We start from the raw sequence: 22,756 nt of genomic DNA, 5'->3' as shown, positions 1-22,756 counted from the left end.
AAACCTAAGTGACTAGTATGTTAATTCTTTGCCTCCAATAAGATTATAGAAGTCATATAGTAAGTGTAATTTCCAATCATTATAAAACAACAGCTCAACAAAGCAGATAATATGTCTGATTTTACTTTAGTTTCATGTATGCAAAAGCTGGCTATATGCTGGTAAGTCATATCTAAACTGTGCTACAACTCACCGACAAGTATACTGCTGATATAAACGGGCTGGATAAAGTGACTCAGCAACGCTCCTTGTACACCCAGCACCTCCCATCTTGTTAACTTGTCACTTGAGGACATACTGTTTACTCTATTAATTCCATCAGCAGAACAGTAAACAGTAAGATAAATTTTGCCTTCAACAGCCACATGGAGACTCAGTTCTTCATTGGCTTCAAACGCAGAAATAGAATGTGGATTAAGGCGTCTAGAGAGAGGAAAGAAAGTTTTTATTTATTTTTTTTTAAGAAACACAAATTTGTTAAAAGTAAAATGTGCATGTTCTCAAGATTTGTCTCTAACAGGTTTAATTTACCAGGACACACTTCATTCCAATAACATGAACAGAAGCAAACACAAAGAAAATAGGAATGGATTCATCACCTCCCTGCAAATAACAACGAACAACAAATTACCGACACACAGAGTCGCAGCACAATTTTCCTATTTTCAGCATTGCTTATGTCCTCTAACATAGGATGGTAAGGCCTAGTATGGTGGTGTACGCCTTTAGCTCCAGCACATGGGTGGCAGAGGCAAGCAGATTTCCATGAGTTCAAAGCCAGTCTTGTCTACCCAACAACTTCAAGGCCAGCCAGGGGTATATAGTGAGCTGCTGTATAAACCCCATGACTCCTGCAAAGAAGTTTAAGACCAGCTTTGCCTATATAATGAGGATTATTCAAGGATTGTCTGGAACACATGAAACCCTATCTTTAAAAACCAGTAATAATAACAAAAAAAAATTTGTTCTTGTAACTTGTGAGCTAGTTTCTTCTATATATAAAGATTTAGAACTACAAAATGATGAAATAGAAAAACTTTTATTCAAGGTTCACCTATGATAAAATGTTAAAAAAATCTAAATCTATTTTTCTTGAATTGTATCTATTCATAGTTCTTATTTTCAAAGTGATTTATAGAATCTTTTATAAAAATATTGCCTGTGGTTATTTCTAGATGGTCAGACTTGGATATGTTTTTCTTTCTTCACTGTGCCTGTACTGTTCAGCATTCGCCTTACCTGATACTATATGTTCATCACAGTAATGACATTTTGGCCACAGAGCAGTTTTTAATCTCCTGTATGTGAATATGAGTACTGCACAGACCCACAGTCTCCTGAAACTCGTGAAGTAGAGTGGAAGCAGTGGTGAAACAAGAATGAGTACCTTTAGAACTGGCCTCGGTCAGAGTGAATGGAGAGGGGGAGGTTTGTGGTACTCTGAAACCCACAAATAACTCAAGGCTACAATATGGATACAAATTTGTACCAATACGGACTGAGATTACTCTGTTTGAGACAGGCATTCAGAACATATATACAGTTATCATCCTACTGTCTTAAAAACAACTTTCATAATACTTACAACTGTGACTTAATCTGGGCTGATCCTTTAGGCAGCTGGTTCATGTAGAGGTAAATGTTGATGTTCTGTTTCAGAGTAAGCAGATTAGAAGCTGGTTCTGTACAAAAGATTGACTTTTCCATCATAGCGGGATTTTTGCTATAGAAGAGTAGAAGCTGTCTATAAAAGTACCTAAAATAAATGTTGTGATTTGTTAAGTAATAAAATTTAATGCAGATGTTATCTTAATGAGAATCATAACCAGATGTAACATGAGCAATGTCTCTGTATGTCAAAAGTTTCGATATTGACAAAAGTCTTATCATAACTTTAGCTTTACCTATTGAAAAATTAAGCACCCCAAGAAGTCCTCATCTTGGACTGCCCTGTAACTTATATTAAAACATCATTGCTTATTATCCTACACTCTATATTTGTAAAGAACCCCTGACGCCAGGTTCCTCCTTTCTTCCTGAGATAGCTCTGAAAAACCAACTTGTTGCTTTTTCCCCTATCAAAACAAGTTACTCCTACTGTTTTATTACCACCACTATCACCAGTGGCTCAAGTTTCTTAGTGTTGAAGAAAAATCCAAGAGCACAGATATAACACAGGGAACATTACATTGTACTAAAAATGAAGTAGATATCCTGAAAGATGGCAACTAATCTATAAGGGACTGATATTATTTTACAAAAGCATCATGACCTTAAGCTATACTCTATTCCCACTACCAGAAATACATAATAAAACACCAGTGTGTAACAATGTCAAGCACAGAAAACCACTCCACACATAAGAAGTAGCATTAAGAAGGTCAGATAATTCCTTCAGCATCAAGGAAGGATGGACAACCGTGAGTTGCAATGTCCTAAAGGGCTTCCACAATAATGCTGTGTCTGTCTGTGTGTGTTTTATGTATGTATGTGTGCAAGACAGTGCACATGCAAAGGCTAGAACAGAGCGATGGGCTTCTTCCTCAACTGCTCTCCCTCTTATTTCCTTGAGAAAGACAGTTTGGCTTGCAGTTTAGGCTAGGTTAGGTGGCAATTCATCTCTGAGACTCTCCACTCGCCACTCCCTAAAGCTGGGGTCACAGGAACATGTAGCCATGACCAGCTTTATATTTGAGTTCCAGAGATTTGCAAGCAGGTTGTCATGCTTGCAGAGCAAACATACTGATCCATCTATCTCCCCAGCACTTTTCTCTAACAAATGTTAAGATTATACAATTCTTTCTTTATTAGAGTTAGCTATTGCATTTTTTTCAGGTAAAACAGATCTAAATTTGTTTTTCAATATTCCAGCAAAGAAAAAAGCAACCGTGAGAATACAGAAATTAAACAAGAGTAGCAGAATACTAATAACTAAAAAGTTGGATGAGAACACTTACTTAGATTTGGATTAGATATTTGCTATAATGAAAGTTTGTAAGAAGTTTTGTTGGGGAATATTATTTTAAGGTGCGTTACTTTTGTTTATGCTGCATTTATTTAACTCTGTGAAGCTGTGATTCTTTGCCTGTCTAAAACACCTGATGGTTTGATAAACAGCCAATAGTGAGGCAGGAGCAAGGACAGGTGGAATAAATAAAAGGAGAAACGAGGAAGGGAAGGAGGAGCAAAGAAAGAACAAAGGGAGGAGGATGTCAGGGTCCAGCCACCCAGCCATCCACGGACTAAGAATGAAAGTAAGATATACAGAAGTAAGAAAAGGAAAAAGCCCAGAGGTAAAAGGTAGTAGGGACAATTTAAGAAAAGCTGGCAAGAAAAAAGTTAAGGCTGGGCATTAATAAGTAAGAATAAGAGTCAGTGTGTGATTTATTTGGGAGCTGGGTGGTGGGCCCTCAAAAGGTCAAAAGAGGAAAGATCAAAAAAGTAAAACAACTGACAACAAAGTTTAGTGGCTCAAGAGAATAAAAAATTGGTGTACATCATGTGATATAACACTAAGTTCTCACTGTTAATGTTTTTATAAACAGTAGCTTCTAAAGAGAACAAACATTCTTGGCCATTTTGAACCACATGCTACTACTCCTTCTTGTGATGAGCAGAATGATCAATCTGGGGAAAAAAAGGAGAGGGAAATCTGACTACAGCCCCTTTCCTTCTCTTTTGATCTATCAGTCTAAGGCAGTGGTTCTCAGCCGTTTAATACAGCTCTTCAAGGTTGTGGTAACCCCAACCATTAAATGATTTCATTGCTATTTCATAACTGTAATTTTGCTACTGTTATTAATTCTAACATATCTGATATGTAGGATATCTGATCTGTGACCCCATGACCTACATGTTGAGAACCATTTGTCTAGAGGATATATTGTTTATATTCTGCTAATCAGTAGACCATGCTTGGAATTTGTAACTGAAACCCTGTGCTCTTCTGCTGCCGCCTTTGGGCAATGTGGTAGTTTGAATGCAATCGGCTCCTATAATCTCAGAGGGAGTAGCATTAGAAGGTGTGGCTTTGTTGGAGTATGAGCTTACTGGAAGAAGTGTGTCACTGTAGGGGCAGGTTTTGAGGTTTCCTACACTCAGGATATCACCCAGTGTCTCAGTCGACTTCCTGCTGCCTGCAAGATGTAGGACTCTCAGGTCCAGTACATCTGTCTGCATGCCACCATGTTCCCTGTCAAGATGATAATGGACTGAACTTCTGGAAACTGTTAAGTGAGCACTCCAATTAAATGTTTTCTTTATAAGACTTGCTGTGGTCATGGTGTCTCTTCACAGCAATAGAAACCCTAAGACAGATACGTATATCTAATTTAGAAGTGAAGTAAGATTAAGTTTACTTTGTGCAAACCTAACTTACACTTCCAGTTATCATTTAAAGATGGTATTTCTAACTTTAAAAAATCTTGAATTTAGTTCACAAGGAAGTTACCAAAATCTACACAAGACAGTGTAATTACCATGGTGAGGTTACTACAGCAACATAAAAATATCAGATGTCTTGGATTAGAGGTTATCATATCTTTTGCTCTATTATAAGTATTGCTCTACTTGTAACAGAAATTTCTATGTAGTTACTTTGGTCTGAGAACATTAATATTTGAAGGCTTTAATGCATTCTTTAACTTACCTAAGGAGAGACCTTCTTGCTGTAACAACTGCATGAGTATCATGCAGCACTCTCCCATTCGGCTTGATGCACTGGCTGTAGTTGTATTCACCTGTGCCTATAGCCACAACTTCATGATGTCCAGCTGAAAACAGCAGCAAGCGGTTATTTTAATCTCCCTCTTCAGTTGCCCAAATTCTACCTTTATCATAATTTTTAAAAGATTTTATCCATATATATATATATATATATATATATATATATATATATATATATTTGCGTGTGTGTGTGCTACATGTACGCCAGTGCCCCAAGAGGCCAGAAGGTGTTGGAGCCCTTGGAAGCAGAGAGTCACCCAAAGTGGGCCCTGGGAATCAAACTCAGGTCCTCCACAAAGGCAGTAGAGCTGTTAATTGCTGAGCCATCTCTCAGTCCCTATCCTCAATTTCCAGTCAGATAAAACAAATAGCAAATACAGTTCCAACAGTCTTAGGACTGTTGTCTTAGGAGTAGTTAAGTGGCAACTATCTTATGCACATTACATCATCTAAATTTTTAATTAAACAACAGAATTACCAAATAACCTTAACCTTCAATATGTACCACAATTAACAAGACTTCATTTACTATTCTACTTCTGTCCTGAATACTCTCTATATAGTACTTCCAACTTTTTTCAGTCCACTCAATCTCTCTATAAACGGAATTAGTTTTTTTGTTTTGTTGGATTGAAGCTGACTTGTTTTTAAATAAAGAAGATCTCTATGTATTTCCCAGTAGTCTTTTTTCCCACCCACATTTTGCTGTGTTCATATTTGAAATTCCATGCTTTGAAAATAGACAATTCAATTGGCAGTCTTTTCTTTTCAACATCCTAGTTATGGGTCCTGTAAATAGTCTAGTGAGTAGCTCACTGATTTTCCTTCAAAACAACACAATTCACCTCTGTCTTCCTCTTTCTATCTTTTACTTCTGTGCTGATGATTTCAGATAAACTAATCTTCACCTTTCAAACAAAATTCAATTTATGCCTGCAATCTGAGGGACTTACTCATGCGACAGACATTAGAAATGTCCTGCCCTATACCAGGCCTGAACAGATAGATCCTAGGGTGAAATGCTGAAAAAGACATACGTTCACTAAGCACGCAGGAGACAAGGCGGGAAAGCCAAACAAATCCCACATTATAATATGTGCTTTGAAGGAAACAAAAACTGATATGAAGAATAAGAGGTTATCGTGCAAGATAGTTGCTAAATCTTTTCCAAATAAGCTGGAATTAAAGGTGCAACCTAAGGGGTATAGAGCATCCACTTTAGATGGAACCATGCGGGGTATCACCCTGAGGAAACAGAGGCAGCCTGCACAGCTGCCCTAGGAAGTGTGAGTGCATGCTCACGTGTGTGGAGGTACGTGCATGCCTGTGCATGTGTTCATGTTCAGAAGCCAGAAGAGGATATCAAGTCTGTCCCTCCATTACTCTCTGCCTGATCCTGAGGTAGGGTCTCTTCCTGAACCTGGTGATCATTTCTTGATTAGTCTGGAAGCCAACAGACCCCAGCAATCCTCCTGTTTCCACTCTGCTTGGAGCAGGGGTTACAGGCAATTAAAGGGGTTACTCAGCTTATCACATGGGTCCTGAGGTTAAAACTCTAGTCCTCACAACTGCAGACCAAGTGCTCTTAGCTGCTGAGACATCTCCCTAGCCTGCTTCTTTTGAAAAATTTTCATTGTGAAATGTGTACAGAATTCACATCAATGATAATAATCCCTGTGGTACATGACTGACAAAGATTTATCTACATGATCAGCATACCAAAGCCAGAATATATTCTTTCTCATTTTTATCATGATATTTTTCAAACAAAATTTGTTTTTTGTTTCTTGTTTTATCCTCCTTCAGTCCCCTTCTCTACCTTATAGCTTTCCACCTCAGTAGGCTCCTTTCTGCTTCTATGTTACATGTATCCTTCTGTCCTTACTCCCCTTCCTTGACACTCACTCTAGTTTCCACTTGTGGTCTCCTATCTAGTTTCACATCTATACCCACACCCACTTATTTACGCACATGCAAACACTAAAAGTTAAAATCTGCACATGAGAGAGAATGTGATTTTCTTTCTGGGCTTTTGTCAGACCATTTAACTACTTTTCAGACCCATCTATTTTACTGTTAGCCTCTGACAACCCAGCTGAAACAATAAGGCAAGGAAGGTAAGTCTAGAAACACAGGTTACTGCAGGAATGCTCACTTGATTTCTCTCAGATTTTACTAGCCCACATATACACTTGCATTTCCTAGAATGTTCTTATTCTCTCTCATATTCTTCATACAACTTCATGTCACCTTCCAGAATTTCTGGGATCACAAAGTCACTATTCTACCATGTGAACTTGAAGTGATGTTTATCCATTCTAGTTTATTATTATCATGTTCATATTATCAATTTAAATGTTTAATTTGGATTTAAATATTAAAATTTAAATATGGATTTTCTTTCTGTTCGCGTTTTTAGTTCTTACACAGGAACTCCAGTATAATAGCTTCAGCTGTGATCACCTAATTCAGGTTTTACTTCCATCATCTTTAAATGTTTTCAACCACTAAACATAAATTTACCTTAACTTTTAATTAATAGTGTAAATTAGTAAATTTAGCCAATTACTAAATTTCAAATATTGGGCTAAATTATTTACATTATAATATTTAATTCAAACAACTCAATAATATACACAGGTAATTATTTCCATTATCTTTATTTTTAAAAATGAGAAGAAAATTAAAGCACAGAGATGCTAAGTATGTAATTTACCCAAAGTAATTTTTAACTGTAGATCTGTCTGATGCCAATATTCCCAATAATTATATATATCAAGTATTCCTGATGTAAATATCTTTTGCATTGTTAATCTTAATCAAATTTTTAGCTGACTTTTAAGCCATCTTTTAGTACCAACCGTATCTTATCAATCTAAATTTATTTTACTCCATTATATATAATAATATTATTCATCTCCTTGTGGTCCTATAAATATTTTTTCCTTTTCCTCATGCCTCCCTCTGTCTAAAAATATTTCCTTCTCTCTTCTCAGGGAAGCCTCATTAGCATTTTAAGTCCCAGCTTAACTCTTGCCTATTTCGGAAGATTTTCATTCAGTTACTTCTTTCCTATCTATGAATTCTCATAAACTGTTTGTTGAGATAAGGCTTCACTATGTAATTCCAGGCTAACTATGAAGTCATGATCCTCCACTCGATTCCCAAGTTTTGGGATTCAGGGGTCTCCTAACATGTTCAGCTTCTCATACATGTTTGCATTATTAAAAGTAGTTTTTCATTTTTCATCATCTTAGATTTTCAACTTACATATATATAAATAAATATTATGTATTAAGTTCTATAAACATATATATGTATATATAAGGTATATATGCTGTATCTTATATATGTTTATAATCTAGGTAGGAAGAGAAGATACACATGCTGTATGCCATAAGAATTCCTTAAGCATATATCAAATATCAAAAAATGTTTTATCAATATCTCTAATACAAAGTTCAGGGACTGGCATGAAAGTAAAACTCTAAATGTTAAAAGGCTGGATAAAGTTAAAATAGAGCTGCAACGTCAAAATGCCCCCAGGCACATACTCTTCCCTAGAGCTCTCTTTTCAGTGTCTGCTATGCTGAGACCTAGATTTGGAGATGGCAGAGCTTCTGGTCATTCATTATTCTGCATTCTGCAGTTCTCTACTGGTTGCTGGTCAGTCTGTTTACTCTCTACCATTGAGAAGCTTTGCATTTAATGGCTTGCCTACCAGAAATGATCGCTTCAAATCAATGCAACACTACTGTGTATAGAAGCAAAGACAGTTACTCTTTTACTGAAGTGTCGGTCAAGTCACTGAGGTATAAATTCTTCTGCAAAGTAACATATACCAAATATATGGACTTACCTCTTTCAATTACAAAAGCAGCCAAGGAGCTGCTACATTTCAGATATTGAGAGTGAGCAGAAATTAGTTGACTAAATGTTTCTTTAACAAGCTGTGAAATCTTGGCATACTGGACTTGTCTTCCTTCTAGAAAAATAAAAAGCAGTATGAATTTGAAGAGCACTGTGATTTTTTCCAAGAAATGCTTTATTTTACAGTTACATTAGTTATTAATTTATAGACACATAGACAAATTTCCAATTTTTGTTATGGTTATATTCAATAGTAAAAGAATAAAAATACAGAACTTTGCTCCTATGAAAGATGTTATCAACCCCAATATGTGAACACTATTGCTTATGTTTGCACACTTCAGTCTAGACATGACATTCAAACTTATGATACACAGGGAATTGTTTCTACTGTACAGTACTCTCCATCCTACATATTTCAATATACTACTTAATGCCCTGAATCTTCCTCAACTTATAGCAATCAAAATATATTCATCATAGTCATCAAGACACAAAATGCTTAGAGTTTGCCCAATGAGGACCACTGCAAACCAAAAAGCATTTGGACTTGGATATAATTCTATATTCCCACTACAAAACTTCCTGACCTTGAAAAATGGTTTGAATAATTCTAAGTAATAACCAAAATCAACACAGAACAGTGTATATAGCCAAGATTATAAATTAGTTACCCAGAAAACTTTACTTATTTTTATTTTTTAACATGATGGAGCCTGAAATTGCAAGGCACAGTCCTGGAGATCTGATATTTTGTTCATTTACTACCGTGCATTGCTAATGAAAGTTCATGTGTTCTAGTGGTTAAGAACATGTGTTCTAGTGGTTAAACTGAAAAGTCACTAGTTCATTATTTCTGAGAGTTGGTTGTACAGCACGCCTTTTGTTTGTCTATTTTGTTTTTAAGACAGTATTTCACTCTACAGGCCAGGCTGGTCCTAAACTCAGGATCCTGTTGCCTTTGCCTCCAGAGCTCTGGGGTTACATGCATTTGCCAACATGCCCAGACCACTGAAAAAGGTTCTTGATGCTCCACAGTAGATGTTAATGGTTGGTCAGGTAGTTCATTTAATATTTTCAAAGCAAACTGAAATGCTTTTGCATTTGTGAAATGCATGTATATGAAATGTATGACTATTTAAATTTTTCAATAAGTTCTCTTAATAATCCTAATTTTCTAAAAGGTGCACAAATGCGTTCAGTCTCAGTACCCTGGTAAGTGGATATAACTTATTTCAAGTCCATTTATCTGTTCTTATTTTCATTGAACTTGCATTTTCATTTGTTCATATTATTAACACTATACTTGAAACAACAAAAAAGATAAAGAGTAAAAGTGTCTTACTTTTCTGTTAATGGGAAGTTTGGGTCTTAAAACAAATAACAATTAAAAGCTAAACAATTAAAAACAAAAAAAAGAGTAAAAGGATAGTCATGAAATTAGAAAATTTAACTTTGAGTTAAAACTAAGTGAACTAGTGGTTCTGTTTATCACCTGGAATTCACAGTACAGAAAAAAAGTTTCCATAAAAATTTTAAATTATTCCTTTTTTATAAAAATGAGATATAGATTCATAAGTTCCCCTCTCCAGATGCAGAACCACTGCCACCAATTCTCTACAGGTATTTTGAGACACAATTAGTAAGTATAAACATACTTCATTTATAAAAATCAAGCCAAGACCATGCTAAAAACCACTCTTTATATTTACTTAGTCATGAACAATGAAGGTGATTGTTAATGGATTTCATTCTCTCTAATCATTCCAAGAATGAACTACTATATGGTTTGCAATTATTTTATGTCTTATTTTATGATGCAGAAAAGTATACTGCAATCAGTACCAAGAGGATACAAATCATGGATATGGCAAGAAAATGTTTTGCTGCATATTAAAAACAACATAAAGAACATTTGAGACTCATCGCTGTGCCAATGTAAGATGAGCATATAGCTCAGGAGTAAAGCACTTGAAATGTACTCCCTGGTTAAATCCTCAACTCCACAGAAAACCAAACAATGTGCTAAAATAGCCCTTCTCTTAATCTAAACATCTGTTTTTATTCATGAGTACGCATGTCTATTTTCTGTGTTATTGTGCATGTGTGTGGGGATTCCTGGAGACCAAAAGAGGATGTGAGACCCCCTGGAGCTGGGATTACAGGCAGATGGGAGCCACCCAATGTGGGTGTTGGGAAACAAACTCCACCCCAGTCCTCTGCAAAGCACAACATGCTTTAACTGCTGAGCCATCTCTTCAGCCCCCTTCTCTTAATGTTGAAAGAAATGTGATTTTGAATATAACCAAATCAAATAGTTATTAAATATACCTCTCAGCATATGAATGAAAAAATGAGCAAGAACAATACTGTTTTCCCTGTACACGTGTGCTACAAGGGAATCATCACAAGGGATTTGGAATAATGAGATGAAACCGTGACACACAAAAAATCTGTTCACACTATTTTTCAAAAGATATTTATCATGTGTGTGTGGTGGGGGTTGTATATGTGAGTACAGGTACTCGTAGGAATCAGAGATCTTGAATCCTCTTGAAGCTGGAATTAAAGGCAGTTGTGAGTGACGTGCTGTGAGTGCTGGCAACTGAATTAGTGTTCTCTACAGTAAGCATAGCAGTAAGTAGGAGATCGTAACTACTGAACCATCTCTCCAGCCTTCTTACGCACCTTTGACTATGAATTGCTAACTTCAAGTGATACGCATTATCATGAATAATCTGAATCCATTTTCAGAGCTGGTATACTACTGTTTTCATAAAGGTATAGTCCACTAGATATGTACTGCAAAGTAGACAGGTTGGAACTATCAACCTTGATAACTGGCCCTACATGAAGTATTCAGTAAATTTTTTGTGGGTCTCATATTTTTTCTTCAAAAGTTTTAATAGTCAATTCCTATTTTAGCCCCATATATTTGTTTGCTCACCTTTTTCTGACAATTGACTCCAAAACTCAATTCCCCAAACTGGACTCTACTTTTACATTATTTTAAAACTATCCTTTCTGACTCAGATATTATGGCCTGTTTTATTAGGGTAATGTGATCTAGATCATTTGTCAATTCTTTGAAATCTATCCCCTTTTATCATAACAGAATCTAGAGGTTGGTAGGGAATGACAAAACCTTTTCCTAAGAGTGATTAAGCAATCACTCTTATAGACAGAGCCATCAAGGATGTTCATGAACTATTACACCCCTGAGGTCAAGTTACCATACCTATCTCTTGATGGATTTTGTCTTTTGAATATGCTTATTTTCCCTGGTCTGTTCATGCAACCACAGAAATAATTGAGACCCCTTTTCTTTGTCTTAGAAAGAGAACTAGGACAGCAAGGCTAACTGGAACCAAAGCCTAACCCTCCAGGCCTAGAAATGAAAGGAAAGCTCTTTTCATTTTACAAATGCCTTAAAGTCTGAAGTGTCTCAAATATCGTCAGTACAGAAACTAAGAATGTCCTGCCTTCCAGGAGACAACAGTCTACGTCAAGAACACAGCTGCTTTACAATACTGAATGTGACAATGTCATGATAAAACAATGAAAGTTCTGATTTAATGAACACTTTCTGTATTGCAGACACTAATGTATTGTGTGCCTATCAACTCAGTCCTCACAATAATTACATGAGGTAAGTGTTTGAATGGTAATTTTAAAAGTGAAGAGATCAAGCAGGGCGGTAGTGGTGCACACCTTTAATCCCAGCACTTGGGAAGCAGAGGCTGGCTGATCTCTGTGAGTTCGAGACCAGCCTGGTCTACAAAAGCTAGTTCCAGGACAGACTCCAAAGCTACAGAGAAACCCTGTCTCAGAAAAAAAAAAATGAAGAAATCAAAGTGCAATGAGAATTAATTAGTTCGTGGTCATATAAATAGTAATTTCAACTGAAGTTTTATATATATACACATATATGTATATTTATCTATTTAATTATATATCACACATGGTAATATATATGTATATATGCATATGAGAGTTTTAAAGATTTTATTTTATGAGTTTTATCTACATGTGTATATGTATATATATATGTACCATGTACATGCCTTATTAATCTATTTCCTTATTAAAAGGGTCCTGTCCACCAGTATTTCATGTGGTTCTGACAAACGACTCAAAGTTCCCACACCATCTAGGCAAACAGTCTACCACCAAGCTATGCCCAAACCCCTTTCCCATCTCTAGACAAGCCTCATTACATTGACAGGCTACTTGGTGGACTGACAAATCTTGAACTTGCTATCCTCCTGTCTCAGTCCCCAGAGCAGTTAGGATTTATATATGCTGTACCACTGGAACTGGATAAAATCCCTTTTAAAATCTTTCCTCTCCAATCTTATTTCTCTCACCACAAGCAATTTGTTAAGAAAATTTCCCCTTTAATAGAAGCATGAAAGGTCTGAATAAAATGTTAAGGTACATTTTCATATCTGTGCATTTTAATTTATCACTGGGTTAATCTTCTAAAAAGAACATTTCCTACCATATTGTACTTTTGAAACATATGCAGCTTCATGTGTAGCAACAGGCTCTGCAGGGATAGGAGGAGGTCCTGTAAATAAAACAAAAACATAAGCAGACAATGAAATGGCAGCCTTCTAACGAACTGGGAGCCAGAACTTTTCTATTCTGCAGTAACAGTAATCCAGAAATGCACTCCAAAAATAATAACCCAATAATAGCAATACACAATGGTTTTATTTTCTTTATACTTCTGTCAACTCTGTCATCATTAAGCTCACTGGCTCAGCTGATCTTCCTATTTTGACATCAGCTGTGCAAATGAATTTCTGAGTTTCCGGATCTTACCAGCACAACCTAGCTTCCATTGTAAAAGCTGCAACATTTTGAAATTCAGCTTACTTCATAAACTTAGGAACAATTTTCTGCTTACAATAGTACTATGTAAAACATTTAAAGTTAACATTTTATTAAAATGAGTAAAATTATTTAAAATGTTCTTAATAGGCTTTTAAAAGGCCAATGCTACAAATTTTGTAATGATATTAGTTCTAATCTTTGCCAAATGTTTTCCAGCTCAGTCCTAAAAACTAAAGAGCACATAAAAAAGTGGACCACAGGGACACATAAGGAAAAAAATCAGGAAGGTGTGAAGAAGCTCTGGAAGTTAAGGTTTTTAACTTAGTTAAAAAAAAAAAGAATTCCTCAAGCTTATTTCAAGGTGACAACCCAGTTAAAGATACAGATACAAGCAAGGAAAGAACGGTGATGTCAGCTGCCATCTCATACTAGACAGAGTGCTAACTAGAGTTGACACGTACTCCCTGGACTTGAGAAAAGCAAGTCGAAAACTCAGGAAGAAGGACTTAAAATTCATTTACTCAAGAGAATATGGCTCAAGAAGAAGGAAAACTAGAGATATTAAATTCTGCTTACTTGAACAAATAATCTCAATAAATAAAACAAAACTGTACAAGGAAAACTTCATTGTAAAATACCAGGTAGAAATAGCCAAACAAAGTTGAAAAAGAATAAAATTAGAGAATTCACATACCAAGATTAAAAAAAAATATTCCAAAGCTGTGTAATCAAAACAATGCCAGTAATTAAAACAGTGTATTATTGGCATAAGGACAGATACAGAGACCAGAGAGCCCAGAAGCCCAGAACATCTAGTTGTTTTTGACAGGGGTGTCACAGGAAATTTTTTGACAAATTCTCCTGGGAAAACAAACATTCACAAGCAATAGCATGAAGTTGTACACTAGCATTGTATACAAAAATAAAAATTTATCAAAAAATTTAAACATAATAGCTAAAACTATAAGGCTATAAAAAGAAACCACAGGGCGTAACTTCACGACATTGGATTTGGCAATAACTTCTTGGGTATGACACCAAAGATTATGTAAGACAGCAAAAGAAAACTGGATTTATCTAAAGTAAAATGTTTTATAAACCAAAGGATACTAACAATAAAGTTAAAAGGTAACCCACAGGATGGAATGTTATTTGTACATCATGTATCTTTTAAGTGCCCAGGGTAGAGTTTAAAAGTCAATAACAATAAAATTAATTTAAAATGGAAGAAATGACTTGAACAGTATTTGTCTCCTCCTTGAAAAGATAATATCCAATAAACACATGAAAAGGTTTTCATCATCACACAAACCACAAATGATAATACTTTATATTCTTTAGTGTGACTACTGACTGGCAAAATGTGGTTATATGTTTTGGTGATGAAAATACAAGATCAGTGCAATGATAAAACATTGCAGCAAATAGCAACTGAAAGAAATTATTCAAATTCTGTAATTTTGTAGTTGTTAAGTAATCCTTCATTAAGTCTTTCAGCTAACCCCTTCTGGAAAATGACACGTTCAAACACATGGTAGTCAGTGGAATTTACCTGCTGGTTCTATAACTCTTGGCTCAGGCTCATCCAATTGTAGAAGCTCATCAAGAGCTAATTTTGCTGCATTGGATCTAGATTCCTTTTTATTTTGTCCCAGTCCAGTCTTGTATTGAACACCGTCCACCACAGCACAAAAAGCAAAATACGGTCCCATAACATTACCTTGAAAAAGAACCCAACATGAATGCTACAATAATTCACAAAATAGTCTTGCAATTAATGTCTGAACGTTAGAAAAAGATTCCAGTATAAATTTCTGGAGATCCATTTAGTATTAAATTATCTCCTTTTAGTATAAACTCAAATTAGGGATTGAAATTACAATTATATCAGTCTCTAAACTAATTCTGTGGTTTCAAGCAGTTGTATTGGCTGCAGATATAATACAAGCAATAAAGACAGATTCAGGTTACAGTATAATGGGTAATAATGGTTAGCTTTCAAATATTTACTGAACTACTTGAGAGGTGGTAAGATATTGAAGACTTCTATCAATATTCAAAACTTCAATTCAAATAAAATTAATTTCTCTAATCTCTGGATTGTCCTATTAATTTTATGAGCTCCAAATTATAAGGGATACCTTATATGCCCATTAAAGCATCATAGTATGTAACTGAATCCATTTCTACTCAGGAAAGGGAAGGCCAGAAAACATACGGCAAGAGCCAAAGCAAACGAGAAAAGCATCTTCTTGAATTAAACTGAATGCCCATTCTTCCACAAATTCCCCAGCAGGATCATCTTTACACTATTACCTTTACTTGGATTTTGTATTTGTCTCATGCAAAATGAAATTTAATCGTCTTCTAAATTTACAGGTGGAACATTTTAGTGTTAGGAATATCTACTAAATCTCTAAACTGCTACTTTTTGGTTAGGGATGACTAGGGAGAGATCACTACACACACCTGTCTTATTTTCTCACATATTTACAACCATGCTACATTAATTGTTTTTAAAAGGCACACTCAAGATTTTACTAGGAACTTAAATCTATATATGGCTAACCTTGCTTTTTCTCCCTTACCTAAACACCCCAATTTACCATTTTTCATGTTTACCTATATTTCAACCTAAACTGCTAAGCCAGAGTACATTTTACATTCTTAACAAGTTGCTCCGATGATTCTTACATTGTTTCACATTAAATGTGTTAGAAAGTGTTCTGTATTAGAATACTGAACTTTGAACCTCGAGTTGTTTCTATTATAGCTTCACAAACTTGCTGAATCATATTTGTAACAAAAACGAACACCACTGGCAATCTTCAGGCCAGTGAAGCACTTTCACTGGGCATTTTTATGGTTTTACTAACAGCTTACATTTTCCAAGTCTGCTCTATTTGAGAATAACGTAGGAAAGCTAAGAGTCAAACAAAGATTGAGATTACAGTGTACATTTTTGTCACTCTAAGTTTACTGGTATTTCACCCAAATAAAATTATTAAAAATCTTTGGCAAAATTTCCAGAGCTTTAAATTATGTTGCAAATCTTTGATAAACATATAGGAACATACCGGCAAAAGTTGGAAAAATAAACAAAACTCTATGCATACAAACAAATATTTCAAAGTTGTGTTTTTAGTATCATATTTTTAGTCAATGCTTTTTTTTTTTTTTTGAGACAGGATTTCTTTGTGTAGCCCTGGCTGTCTTGGAATTCTTACTGTAGCCCAGGCTGGCCTAGAAGCTCAGAGATTCCCCTGCCTTTGCCTCCCAAGTAGGCATTAAAGATGTGCACCACCACTGCCCAGCTGGACAGTGCTTCTTAAAAGCACCTATTCTTTTCGCAAGTTCCTAAAACTCTTACTTATTGTCCACAACATAAAGAGATTAGAAGCCTCTTTCTGGTTCTGACTGCTTATACTCCTGTAGTTACCCACAAGTACAACACGGTAAGAGACTTTTTTCAGGGTTAAGAGTGGAAGAAATAAATGTTCAGACAAGTCTGCGCATACAGCACCAACCTGGAAGCGCTCCTTTCAGATCAAATCCTCCAGTTTCTGGGGCTAAATCTGAGCACATTGTTTCCTTAGGCACCATAGTCACAGAGTCTTTCTCATGCCCAGGACAAATACCTAACATTGCTACCATGTGCATCACAAAATACCCGTTAACCCTGATAGCACACACCATAAGCAGCCACAGAACCACTAACAGGCCCTACTTTTACTGGAGGAAAACGCTAGTACTGGGACGATTAGACGCAACTTCAGACTTGCCTGTTGTTACAGTCTCCTTAAGGTCAAGCTGAACACGCTGCATTTGTGCAAACTGGTGCAAGGCTGACACAGGATTTATCTCTCCGCGTTTGTATTTCATTATAAATTCTTTAGGTATTTTTTTTGGAGGAAGGACAGGATTTGAAATGGACTGAAGACCTTTGGAAAGCAATGGCTCTGGAAAATTACCTATGGAACAAATGTTTATACTGGTCAATCTGGTTTAAAGAAAATAAGCAAAACTACTAAATCCTTCTTAAATAAGCTTACGTTTCCCCCAAGTCCCTACTAGACAGTCTGGGCACACACACTGGCACAACCTGCTATCGGAAAGGCAACTTTTGGCATACTGAGGGCACATTGTACCCAAATATTAATGATAGAAAAGATACCAGAATTTCAGTGCTGTTTTCAGATAAGCCATTTTTACAGCTGGCTCACTAAGGCCTAGACGGAGACAATACAAATCTGGCTCTGTTGGGACCACAATCTAGTTTTGAGCTCTAGTCTGCTGTTATAATGCCTATCCCACTGAGTCACTGGAATGAGACAGATTTACAGTGTCACCTCAGTTTTACAGTGTGTTTGCCTCGCTTTGTATGACCATAGGTGATATGTAGGATACAAAGAACTTATTAGCCTAGTTCTTTCCCTGATACCTCATGGGGGTGGGGGTGGAGGAAGTCATACTTTAACAATGAAGGTGGGGGCTAATAACTGATCTGCAAGGCTAAAGAGCTCTATAGGCCACCTACTGTATTGTAGGTCAACAGACAAATGCGACAGGGCCACAGAGATACACACAGACCACACATACATACATACACCTCAAACACCACAGTTACCTGCCATCCCAGGGTCTTAATGAACCAAGGCACTTCTAAAAAAAAATAAATAAAAATAAAATAAAAAAGAGTTGTACCTGTCACTTGTGTAACCTTGGATGCCATATTCGACAGGCTACAACTCTCGGAGGAATAACCGGTGGGCAAAGTGACCGTCTGGGCTGATGATTGAACTGGTAAGTTCTTTTTCAGCATCTGAGCAAAGCTAGGAACCCTGGAACTCTGAAACCAGTCATTGTTTCCAGAAGTTTTCTCACCTGTTGAGGATGAAATGGCAGAAAATGAAAACCCTAGGTAGACAAGTTCCCAGAAGGAGGAAGAGAGACCCACGAAAACTTTTAAGGCCATAGCTTTTTCTTCACCACACGCATAGCCATGCTACCGCCAAATCCCTCTTTAATTAACCGCAAAGCTGTGTTGTGTTGAGGGAATGGCGGGACGGCTTAGTGGAGGCGGGAAGAAACCATCCATCCCCTCAGGATGGAGGGGCCTCATTAGCAAGGACCAGAGAGGTGAGAACAGGAGAGGTCAGAACCAAACCGGTGGCCTCCCGGCCAGCGCACCCCCGAGGCTGTCCTTCGCCGCCTCCCCGCCCAGGCTCGCCGGCAGGTGAGCGGCCAGAGGCAGGCCGAGCCGAGGGCCCGGCACCGGGGCTCGGCGGCTGCCGCCCGCGGTCGCCATCGCTGAGCTGCCACCGTCGACCTCTCGCCTCAGGCCTCTGTGGGGCACGTGGCCAGGCGCGTCTTTCAAAAGGCCCTCGTGCTGGCCCTGAGGGGTGGGGCTTGCGCCCCCGCGGCGCCCTTCGTCCAATCAGGAACGACCTCCCGCCCTCGGCCCCGCCCCTGCGTCCCCTGAGCACGTAGCCTAGTCCGAGTGCCCGCTAATGCGGCCTAGGTTCCAGGCCTCACGCCGTTCTCCTGGCCATGGTCGCATCCGCAGCTTTCTATCTCTGTGGAAGACAAGGTCCCGAGGCTCAGCCGCTTCTACCCTACCCCACTCACCTCCTCATGTGGCAGCTTGTCCTCACCCCACTTCACTTAGCGTGACCCCAACCATCAATAGCATCACATGACTGCTTATCCCCGCCTCACGTAGGGTGACCCCAACCCACTTAGTAGACAACTGGTGCCAGCCCTCCCAAACCCCCAGATGCTCCTTAACCTCATGTATCTAGGAGGACTTCCCCTCCTACATCCTTAGAGACAGCCAGGATACCCGAGTCTTGTTTCAAAGACACCTTCACTTTATCAGGTAGAAACTGAGAAGGGCCCAGGGGTTAGACCTTTGACAAGCAGAAGCTCCACTAGTGCGGCCCCAAAGAACAATCTGGAAGTCAGATGTGAGGCTGGATGGCTGATTCCCTCCGACACACACTTTCTAGTTTTTTTTTTTTTCCTCATAAAAGTCGAAAGAGAACCTAACCACCTAGCTGATAGGTAGTTTGAAAATATTTTAAACAGTAAATTACCAAGTGTTGGCTTGCAGTCGAGAAGGAATTCAAAGTATTGAGTTTTGTTAGCACAAAACTCACATTTTCGATGACATCTACTCGTTTATATGTGTGAGCAGGTTTTCTCACGAATTAGAGCTATTTTTAAAACTAAGGAAAGAGAAAAGGACAATAGAATTGATGGCCACTTACCTAAGTGTAGCAAGAAGTAATATTCGTTCACAAGTATGGAGTGGAATTGAAGGTAAAACAATCCCGACCTCGTAAGTAACACAGTGAGTATTTTTCTTTAGTTATTATCAAGATGTCTTGATTAGTTTGCTTGAGCAAAAGCCCACTAATAACTAATAATCCAGGAATTTTACTGATAAGAATAAAGACAAGAGTAAAATGTTTAATAACAACATTCAATTATATTAGGGTCAAATATAAAGGGAGACGTGAAACAAGTTGAAGGAACGAAAGGGGAAAGAGAGTCAGTGGGTAAAGGCACTGCTGCAAATAAGTTTGAACCTCAGAAAGAGAGAATTGACTCCTGTAGATTCTCCTCTAACCTTCATATGTGCACACACACACAACAACAACAACAAGGGAAATCTTAAAAATACACAATTTATAGAAAAATTATGACAGTAGAACTCCTCTGTTTCCCCTTGTGTTACCTTGTATGACCATGGCAAATCTATCAAAACTAAGAAATTAACACTGACATAAAACATTCATTTGGATTTTAGTTTCCCAAATGTTCAGTTTTTCTTTCAGGACTCAGGTTGCCACATACATTTTAAAAATTGTTTCCTTTGTCTCCTGTGGTCTGTGCTAGTTTTTAAGTCTTGTTTCTCATGCTTACATATGTTTGAAAAGTGCAGGTCAGGTATTTTGTAGAATGCCCTCTCTAGAGAAATATAATATATATTGATTAAGACTTACTAACTGGAAGGCTAACTAGGTAGATAAAGTTAGTAAGAGTCAAAGGCCCAGTGATTACAGGACTGGACAGGTAGCACATGTCTACCATGGCCTCACATGGCCTTAAATCAGAAAGTCCCTGGTTAACACAGATAGAATCTTTATCCTCATTTTGCTCTGAAGGCTAAGACAGTAGTATTTCTCTTTCATAGTGGTTCTCTTCAAGAGGCTTGCTGTAATGTAACTTCCACTGTGAAAGGTGAGAGTCCTCAAATAACCTTTATCCAAACATTTCGATCTTGGCCAGCATTTATTGTTCCCTTGTCTGGGGATAGTAAGGGCATTCCAGGAACATGGAATTAAAGTCCTCCCTGCCGTTGGCCATGCCAGAGGAGCAGCAGCAAGCTGCAATTGAAGTTCCAGGTGTGAGCCCAATAGAACAGAATCTTCCGATAGGCCATTCTGGTTTAGGCAAGGCCACGGGACTGCAGACACCAGAATGTCTTTTGCTTCTGCTGTGCCGTTACATGTTTGCTGCCCCAATCTTTCTCTGGTATCTGGCATGGTGTGAGTGGGATGTGGGGAGAGCTCCACTGCCTGTGATATAGTGTTTATCTCATGGAAACATCCTGACCTACTTACTGGGCATTTTTACCTGTAGACTGTCAAGAAGATGACTCATCCCCAAGCTGTACTGTCTAATTTGATAATAATAATAATGATAGCTTATACAGAATTTTGATGAATACAAATAAATACAAGGTGATGTTTCACAGCCAGGGCCTGTGAGTCCCAGTTAAGGAGCTGCATGGATTGTAACTCAAGTTAATGACTAACAATTGAGTCCCAGGAGCCCAGCTAGCTTAAATTCATCCTTTAAACCTTAACGTTGGGAGATGTGTTCACAGGTCTCGGAGTACATCACAGCTGAAGCAAAGCTTTGAAAATAACAAAGTTAGACTAAGATGTTTTTGTTAAATAATGTTGAGGTGAAAAAACCAAGAAGACAGTGTAAAGTTTTAGAAAGGTACATGGTTGAGTGAGGAGCTCTTTAAGGACAGGGAACAAGAACAAAGCAGCCCAATTATTACTGGCTGATGAACTCTCCTTGCTAGGTTTGGTTGATGACCAAAAGTGATGATAATTCCATATAACCATTTCTGCCCTCAATCTCCTGATGAGTGGGTATGTACCCTAAAGATCTAAAGTAGAACTGACTGGTTCTTTTCATATATAAAAGTTTAGGTTTGTGATTTCTTTAAGATTCCTTATAAGATTACCTTTCAAGTTAAGTAATAGACTAGTTGACCCTTTCTTTGTAACTGTAAAATGCAGCCTTCCAGTAAAAGACCTGACAAAAACTCCTTGCTTGCCACATGGTTGATCTATAACAAGTTGCTTGGGTATGAATGTATGTGTGTTCTTAAGATAATTTATTTTTCATCTGTAATATATAAAATGTTTAATCATGTAAGGGAGACGAAAACATGTTCTTACCTATAATCATTCACTTAAAAATGGAATGCAACCGTTTTGACTCTTGTACTGCTTGGAAGATTCTTTTGGGGTACGAAAGCTGTAGAACAATGTGAGATGGGGAGAGAGAATAAAGAGAGGGAGAATAAAGAAGAGAAAGAATAAAGAAGGAAACCACCAAGAGAGTTTGTGAGTGCCTTTTTTTCTATCTGACCCCCATAAGATAGAAAAAATTAGCTTTGTCAACTCTGTCAATTCCATCTAAGGTATGGACCTGGCCAATGCCCATCACCCCGGCCAGTATTTAATAACGCTTGCTTCAACTTTGTCTCAAAAACTTGTGGCAGGGGTCTTATTCTCCTCTGGTGGGATTAACAGTTTCTCTCATTCCCATATCTAAATCATATCTCTCATAAATCTACCTTACAACTTTTGTTTTAAATAAAAGGAATTATTTTTAATTAAAAAAAATAAGCCACAGGATTCTTATATAGCCATTGTAAAGATACCTAATAACAATTTCTTTGAGAATCCTATACCAACAGCTGGGTATGTCCCATGCTTTCTTTGAGTTTCTATTAACTTCTGTGCTTAAAGTCTATATTAAAAATGCCTTTTAATAAACTCACAACTATGGTACTGACTTGTCCTGAGTCACCACTAACATCTTTAAATTTTATGCCATGGAAATATGGCAGCCATCATCCATGATCAAATAGGATCAACCTAACACAAGAATCTGCCTTTACCTGTGTCTAATTTGAGATTCTTCCTAGCTAGACTTGGGGTTGGGGGAGACCAACTGTTTTAGAACCTAGTCCCACAATTTACATGTGTTTGTATGTGGAAACAACCTAAAA

General features: G+C 37.4%; 1 protein-coding gene across 2 annotated transcripts in view; it reads right to left on the bottom strand.

Annotated features, from left to right (window-relative positions):
• Positions 1–18,742, bottom strand: part of Adad1 (adenosine deaminase domain containing 1) — a 37,714-nt gene extending 18,972 nt beyond the window's left edge. The window contains exons 1-9 of one of the 2 annotated variants that reach the window (XM_050138501.1): positions 18,625–18,742; positions 18,139–18,318; positions 17,217–17,405; positions 14,987–15,154; positions 13,097–13,165; positions 8,585–8,710; positions 4,649–4,772; positions 1,586–1,756; positions 194–423 (exon numbers count right to left, since the gene is read on the bottom strand). In XM_050138501.1, coding sequence (XP_049994458.1) covers positions 194–423; positions 1,586–1,756; positions 4,649–4,772; positions 8,585–8,710; positions 13,097–13,165; positions 14,987–15,154; positions 17,217–17,405; positions 18,139–18,318; positions 18,625–18,742 — 1,375 coding nt within the window. Of the gene's footprint in view, positions 1–193; positions 424–1,585; positions 1,757–4,648; positions 4,773–8,584; positions 8,711–13,096; positions 13,166–14,986; positions 15,155–17,216; positions 17,406–18,138; positions 18,319–18,624 lie in introns of those variants that run through there. The other variant, XM_050138502.1, reaches the window with a different exon arrangement.
• Between the last annotated feature and the right edge of the window lie 4,014 nt (positions 18,743–22,756).

This window comes from Alexandromys fortis, unplaced genomic scaffold (assembly GCF_014885135.2).
Source record: "Alexandromys fortis isolate MF-2015 unplaced genomic scaffold, M_Fortis_MF-2015_v1.1 scaffold_15, whole genome shotgun sequence".
Lineage (NCBI taxonomy): Eukaryota > Metazoa > Chordata > Mammalia > Rodentia > Cricetidae > Alexandromys > Alexandromys fortis.
This window is presented reverse-complemented; position numbering and strand designations above follow the sequence as displayed.